At 34.4% G+C, this 7,746-nt stretch overlaps 1 protein-coding gene across 1 annotated transcript; it reads right to left on the reverse strand.

The window, feature by feature from the left end:
* Positions 1–765: 765 nt before the first annotated feature.
* On the reverse strand, positions 766–7,348 carry LOC147406274 (E3 ubiquitin-protein ligase SINA-like 10). Its single transcript, XM_086434234.1, has 2 exons — positions 7,013–7,348; positions 766–1,631 (listed from the first exon to the last, which is right to left on the reverse strand). Exons 1-2 carry the CDS (start codon positions 7,238–7,240, stop codon positions 960–962), a joined length of 900 nt encoding a protein of 299 aa, XP_086290360.1. The 5' UTR covers positions 7,241–7,348; the 3' UTR covers positions 766–959.
* Positions 7,349–7,746: the final 398 nt, after the last annotated feature.

Genomic DNA, 7,746 nt, shown 5'->3' on the forward strand with positions numbered 1-7,746 from the left:
ACGGTAAAGAAAACAAAATAAACACACACTTGCGACTAATGCATTTTATCGTACATCAATTGTGCTTGTTATTCGACTGTAACTCCATAAAACCAGAAATCAAATGAATTAGGGTTCCCAAATTAGTCTGGTCAATCAAACTCTTAGCATTTTAATGGACCATTTCTCGATTTTGTGTGTGTCATCCTTGCACAGGGGCCATGCTAAAACAACATAAATTCCATAAACAATCTATCATATAAGCCAAAATAAATTAAACAGACGGATAATTAAAAAAGAAGGGAGATAATGAGCTCGTAGAGGGAGTTTACCTTTTTCCAAAAGGGCACACTTGTTAGCCCTCGATCGGATGGAATCAAAGGAGTAGCTCTTGGGCGGGCTAGGCTGGGCTGGGTTACATCCACATATTTGAATAAAGTTTCTTGAACTAGGGATCTTACCTGAGTTATGGAAAAAATTTCATTCTCTTAAAGTCACTTTATACTTAATTTTGGTTTCCAAAGTAATTTTTCATATCTTATGCTGAGAATGACTTGACATACTTCTATCATCATTAAAATTAAAAAAACTTTTCATCACAGTCCAAGTCTGTTTGTTACCACTATGTCCCAATATCCAATGCTCATGACTAGCCATACCTGACTTGCTTGCTAACCAAAATTTCCAAAAGGTCCTCAAAGTCTCATCATCCCTTAAATAAAAAATAATATTCCCTCTATCTGAAACTAAGAATAAAATGAAACCTAAATCATAATATTCCCTGTCTGAAAGTACCAATAAAATGAAACATAAATTAAATGGGTTGATCATAACTTACAAAGGTACACAAGAAGCATCTACCATTGATTACAGAGGTAGTAATGAGTAGGCTTTATATAATATATACAGAATGTTAAACAAATGAAATCAAATTAAAACATATAAAAAAACAACATTTTCTATAAGTTAGCAACATCAAGTCATTCTAATTCTCTAGAACTCCAAATACAAACCTCTAACTTGATCTGGCCAGAACCACGATAGAAATTGTGAGGAATCAGAAGGAAATCCAAAGAAGAAGAAGAAGAAGACGCTTCCATCCGACCTTGAACATACTTTGTTAAAGATTGTAATCTGAGAGTGCTGGGCCCTCTTCTTGATACAAGATCATAAGGGAACCCTTCCTTTGAGGAGATTGGTCCAATACAATTCAATGTGATCGCATTCCCAATAAGTTCAATTTGGTTGTTAAGGACAAAGAGAAGACCATCCTCTTCACCTTGAAAAACAAGGGACGATTCTTTTTTATCAAAGCAAACTGAGAAAGGAAAATTGTACCGGAAACGCTGAGCAGCGGACCAGTGTTTGCCGCTGAAGTGGAGTGACAACTGTTGAGATGACCCACGGAAGGTGCAGTCGGCAATGGGGCACATGCAAGGTGCATAGATGCATGTCTCTTCGTGGGTCTGTTTCTTTGTATAGTTGAATGATTCTCTGCATCCATATTGTACATTGGGACATGATACCTTGATGGATTCAATAACCTTCTCGATAGCTAGGCAACGGTTGTAGCCGATAGGCCATGAACAGGAGGGGCATTTGTTACCAATCTTTGTGCAGCAATGAGAGCATGCTATATGCCCGTTATCACACTGAGTTCAATTTTCCATAAATAGAAATACATATGAACATGTCAGGTTGATCATTTTGGTTTGGATTCTAGAATCAGAGGTTACGGCTGGTTTAGATTATAAAAAAAAATCTCAGAAAATCAGAATCATAAATCAGATATGAGGCAGGACCTGTTTCTTGTGCATTTTGTGTGCCCTACGATGACATTTTTGACCTTGGTAAGCCAAACGAGAATCTAATCCTAGATTCTGAAATCAGTTTCAAGAAATAGTACACCCAAAAAAAGAGATTCTAGAATTTGGAAATCAGTTTCCACGGAATAATTCTGACATAAAAAATCAGAATTGAATGCAACTTACATCTACGTTAATCAGGCCACAAATATCTCCAAAATAAGGGAAAAAAGTAGTAGATTAAACATCAGAATTTGCAATCAAGAATGTACAATGCATGATTATAAGATACTCAACCATTAACATCCTTGGGGATTACCATTTTTATTTTATTTTTTCTATTTCTTATGAAGTAGCAATCTACTTTGGTGTGGTTCGGCCATTCATGAAGATTTTTCTTTTAGAGGCAAATTTAAAAAGTATTCAAGAAATTTGATTAGATTTGAATAGAACAATTGGACTTGATTAGGATACGATTGATGACTGTTCTGTCTGTATAAATTTAGGTTCTTAAATAGAATTTTTTTTTTAATAGGTTAGAACAAGTAATTTATTTAAAACAAAGAAAAGAGATTCAAAAGAACAGTCAATAAAATATGCGAGAGCATCTCACAAACAGAAGCAAAACTGCAAAAGAACTAAGATAAGGATACAATCTCTGGCAACTATGAAACAGATCATTAAAATGAAGATCTGTCCAGTAAATATCTATATCAAGCTTTTCAATCAAGTGACAATTGAGGGTGCAGATTGATCTCTAATATAAAAGCTATGAGCATTGATGTAGAACAAGACATGATCATATTGCCCTAGAGAAGTACAATACTTCAAATTGAACAAATTTTGAAAAAAAAAAAAACCTTTCTCAATAGAGCTTAGAGTAAAAAAGAAATACAAGGTAATTGACTTCGCTTAGTTTATCACATTAGTTTACATATATAAACCAGAAGCCCAAGTCAGCGGCTTCTTTGTCCTCCATATAGCATCATACCTAATCTTCCATGTTTTTGCTATTTGGCTCTCTCAAATCTTTGCCACATTGACCGAATGCCTTTTAGAAAGTAACAACTAAATAGCAAATTATTATCAACTCTCTAAAATCAATTCCTACTTGCATGAGCAATACATCTTGCATCCAAAAGATCCTATAAATACGGCTCAAAATTTCATTGCCAAGCTAAATGAAACAAGTTTTGGGAAGACAAAAATTATTGCTAACTTCTCAAAGTTAGACGCAACAATATTCTGAAAAAGACGTTCCTTAGTAATATCATCATGACTCTCGAAGTCGAGTGCGATAGAGCAATAAATGAAAAATGACTAGTATTGGGGTCCTGAGTTAAGCCTCTTGGTTTCCTTGGAAGCCTTAATGCCATAATGCCTTACAAATCCTCCAAACCATTATCCTACCAAAATAATTCTTGATAAGAAGAACTACCATGTCGAGGCAATTCTAGTAGAAGACAATGGGTTACTCCTACACAACATTGTTGTACACTATTCAAGTCTCCAGGAGTAACAAGAAATTTTTTTTTTTAATTTTTTGAGTCCAAAACGATGGATTCAATAAGTTCTTGCCAATAATCAAGGAAGTTGAATGAAAATAGTAAAATTGAAAGCTGAAATAATATGAACACTGAGGAAAAAAAATTCCATAGGTACGTAATGACAAACCACATAGTTGAATTAACTAAGATGCTGATGCCCATAAAATACATAAAAACTACCAAGAAAAACTCTAGTCAAAGTTTCTTCCTACGAAATGAGTTACAACCCCTAGATTACTGTACTTACTAAAACCAAGCTTCTTCCCCTTCTCGTTAACTTAATATCTTATTCTCTAATTTTCGCCACCTCTCTCTCCTAAAGTTTCATAGTAGGAACATCCCATTCTTTTGAAGTGTAATCAAAACCACCTTCTACATGCAATTCCATTTACATTTCCTAGCAAAAGAGGCACATTAGAAGGGAATGATGATACAATCCTAAATCCTCAACCTTCTAGGATCAAAAGGTCAAACCACAAATATTGAGCTATCAAGCCATTTGTCTACCACCCAAAAAAGAACTATCACCAATTTATTAAGCTATTTGATACTAGTCTTTAACCCAATCAACTCAACAATTATGGGAGTTTGATTATCAGTCTTAATAAGGTCAAAGATCTACCTCAATGCTTAGTTTATTCGTTTGAGCCATATGTCTCATCTGGATCTGTGCTTGAGATGCACTCAATGACTCTTGATCTTCCTCTTGATTGGAGTCATTTGAGTTATAGATGGATTGGTTTGGCAGTTACTTGGATCCAAAGTAAAGGGAGATGAAATACAAATTTTATAATTCAGTTTGAGAATTCTCTCTCTTTGCAAGCACTTGTGAGTGTGGATCATCTTTTAAGAGTTGACTGATTCCTCCAAGGAAGGTGAGTTATTCCCATCAAACTTGATGAGTGAGTCTAACCCACCCAGTCAAGTAATTCCTAGTAAATTATCAAATTTGTGTGGATTTATCCATACAAATTTCATGTGTGAACCTTTTAAGATTCTAAATTAATTTTCCTTCCATTTCATCCCATTCTTCTTCACCTTTGTCTACTACAATTGCAGCCCATAAAAACCAAGAAATAGGCAACGTTTTCACCCACTTTCTAGCCCTTTTCTTCTTCAAATTTCATCCTAAATTACAATCCAAAACAGTCCCAGCACTCCCAACTCTATTGCAGCCCAAGAGACCTTTTTCCTGGATCAACTTAATAAGTTTCACTCTTTAGGAAAGCAGTCCCCAACAACCCCTAGATCTCACTTAGCCTACAATTTAAGATCCTACTAAGATGGTAATTAATGACTTTCCAGATTATTTATCGCACTTGATGAAACAATAAGAAGAGAAAAAAAAGGTTAAGAAGAAATGGAAAAGGCTTAACATACGGTCGAACCATGGACAATGATATTTTTTACAGATAGAAAATGATATATCCATCAAAACTTATGTTGATTTAAATCTGTAGTCATGTTAGATTTCATTGGGTGTTTGTTGATTACATGTTTTAGTTATGCATTGACTTTTTTCTAATCATAGTCACCAAAATCTGCAACTTATTGAAAAAGACGCACTTTTCGCTTAAATCGTGGCATTTTCTTTCACCAATTTAATTGTGACTTTTTCATTAAGTCTAGACTTTTACGAACATCGTGATTAAATCGAAAAAACAATAAAAGATGTCCTCGATGCACTAATAAGAGAAGATGACCCTAATAGAGAAGATGGTTATTATTTTATCAATGAAGTATTAGATAATGATTTCGATCACTTGATGAATCTTAACTTACACTCATGATAACATTATATTTTGAACAATATAAACCTTGATTGTAGTGTAGACCTGTAGTTATTTGTTGAAATTTAATTTGGGGATTGGTGATTTGTTATTGTAATTTAACATGGCATTTGATTATATAATGTGAGAACTACACCTAGTATGAACAATTACATGGTCCTAATCCTAGCTCGAGTTTTTCATGATTTTTTCCTATTGTTTCCTGATTTTAACCATATTTTTAGAATTTTTTCCTTTGCTAAGTTATTCTTGAACCCCGGCCTCGTGACTATGTTTCTAATCCATTGATTTCAAGCTTAAGAAGCATTGTTTACCCATACAAAAATTTTTTAAGGTACAATTCCACAATTACTTAGTCCACTTTGAAGCCAAGCATAAGCTGATCAGAACTAATTCACAATTATACTTTTCCCTGAAATTTGTATAAGAATTTTGAAATCACTATAAAACTCTCATTCTAAGAGCAGGCATAAAACACTAGTTTCTTACCAAAATATGGTGCATATTGATTAAAGATAGTTGAAAATCATAACTTAAAACTATGAGCATTGGATGTAAGAAGAGACAGATCAAGTCACCCAAAGAGCTGTATAGTAATGATGTGTTATAAGTATCACATAGTAGAATGAGAGATAATGTACAGTCAAAAGAAGAGGGTTGGTTTGGGGCTGAAGAATCTTGAACTAATGAATGGGGATCCATATTCTACTCACTGGATGTCCAAATATGAAAGAAATTTTTTTTGGATGGGATGATATTGGAGTTCAAACTTCCAATGTTTGTAGTATATGGAGAAAGCTAAGATGCCTACATAGAGATACTGGTACAGATATCGATATGAGACTTCTTGTTTCCAAATATCTTAGACACAAATACAGAAAAAGGTATGCTATCCAAATATCTTAGACACAAATACAGAAAAAGGTATGCTATCCAAAAATTGACACAATGCTTTATCTTTTAGCATTTTTAAGCTAAGTGCCATCTTTTTGTAGCTATAACATGCATAATGTGTTGGAACTTCTAATTTTGTGAGGTTTCCTACAATAAGACTTGTTATTGTACCCTATTTACACATTCTTGTCCATAAGAAAAAAAATTGTTGGAAATTGATGAAATAACTATTAGTGCACTAAAAAATGAGAATATTGTTAGCACCAATATACATACAGTATAATGTATCATTATCATATCACATTAATATGTACATGTACGTTGGACATTTTCAATTTTGCAAAGATATTTCCCACAAGGACGAATTCTCAATTTTGTTTTCTAAAGTAGTTTATTATTATTTTTTCATCTCGAAATGTTCTTTGGGCAAGATGTTCATATAGTTTAGACAATACAAAAGAAATTAAACCAAGTAAAACAAATTCACCTTGTTTATCACGTTAGAGTAGATATCCGTTTACATTAACCATGACAACTGAATCGCTCGAATTGAACAATAAGTAGGCATTATCTTTACAAGATGAAAATTAGAACACATAAAATAGAAATAATCAATAAATATTATTAATATGAACTCTTTGAGGGGGTCAGCCTCCTTTGAGGCGGCAAAACCTTCAAAAAGTCTTCTCCCCCAAACTAAATCCCTAAACCCTTATATCTACACATCCAAAAAGATAATGAGTGGAAAGTCAAACTAACCTAATAACCAAATTCTGAATCAAATCTCCAAGAACCCTAACAAAATACAACTCAAGACTATCACTTAAAATATTAAATATCAATTCTAATACTAAATACAAAGGGATTCGTGAAAGTGTAATCTTGTTTTACATTTCAAGTAACAAAATTCAATAAGAACAAGTGAAAAAAAAAATCCCAATTCTCAAATTTCAAAAATTAAAGTAACCCAATTTCAAGAAATCTAAGATGAGAGTACCTGAAAGATGGGAGGGGCCAAGGGTTCGAAGCAGATGGAGCAATCCAACACTTCTGGGTCGATCAGAGTCACAGAGATGCTGTTGCTGCAAACATCTTGATGATTCTCACGTTTAGGTTCCTCTTCTTCATCTCTCGTTGCCCTCCTCTGTTTCTTATGCTTTGGGCTGTTACTACCCTGCCCTCCTTCGCTCTCTTCTTCATCTCTCTCCAACGAGAATTTCGCCATCGCCACCAATTCACATAGATTTTCTCTCTTCTTGGCTGGCTTTTCACATGTCCGTCCAATTCATGTACCTGCAACCACGCAAGCAACCTTTGTTCATATTATGTTAATTTTCAGAAATGGACTGGGTTTGGGTTTTTTCTTCAATTATCCATCATGCCCAGCCCAACAAGGCCACGTGGTTATAAAATGAAAAACAAAAAAAAATTACTTATGCACCTTTTATTTATCTATTTTTGCTTATCGTGGGTATCCCAATCTTTAGGTGAGACTAATCCCACGGTCTCACGCACCACCCCCTTTGGAAAGTCCTACTTGCAAATGGTTGAGTCAAGGGTCAACTGGAGGTGGTCCCACGGAATTCATAATTTTGTGGGGTTTCGATCACTTGACCTACCCTTCTTGAAGAGCTTATCAAGGCTCAGTTTGCCGTTAGGCCAACCCCTTGAGATTTATGCACCCTATTATAGGGCATTTCCAATAAATGCTGCCCTAATTTTTTTAGTCCT

This window comes from Akebia trifoliata, chromosome 3 (assembly GCF_017979445.1).
Source record: "Akebia trifoliata isolate Shusen 1 chromosome 3, ASM1797944v1, whole genome shotgun sequence".
Classification (NCBI taxonomy): Eukaryota; Viridiplantae; Streptophyta; class Magnoliopsida; order Ranunculales; family Lardizabalaceae; genus Akebia; species Akebia trifoliata.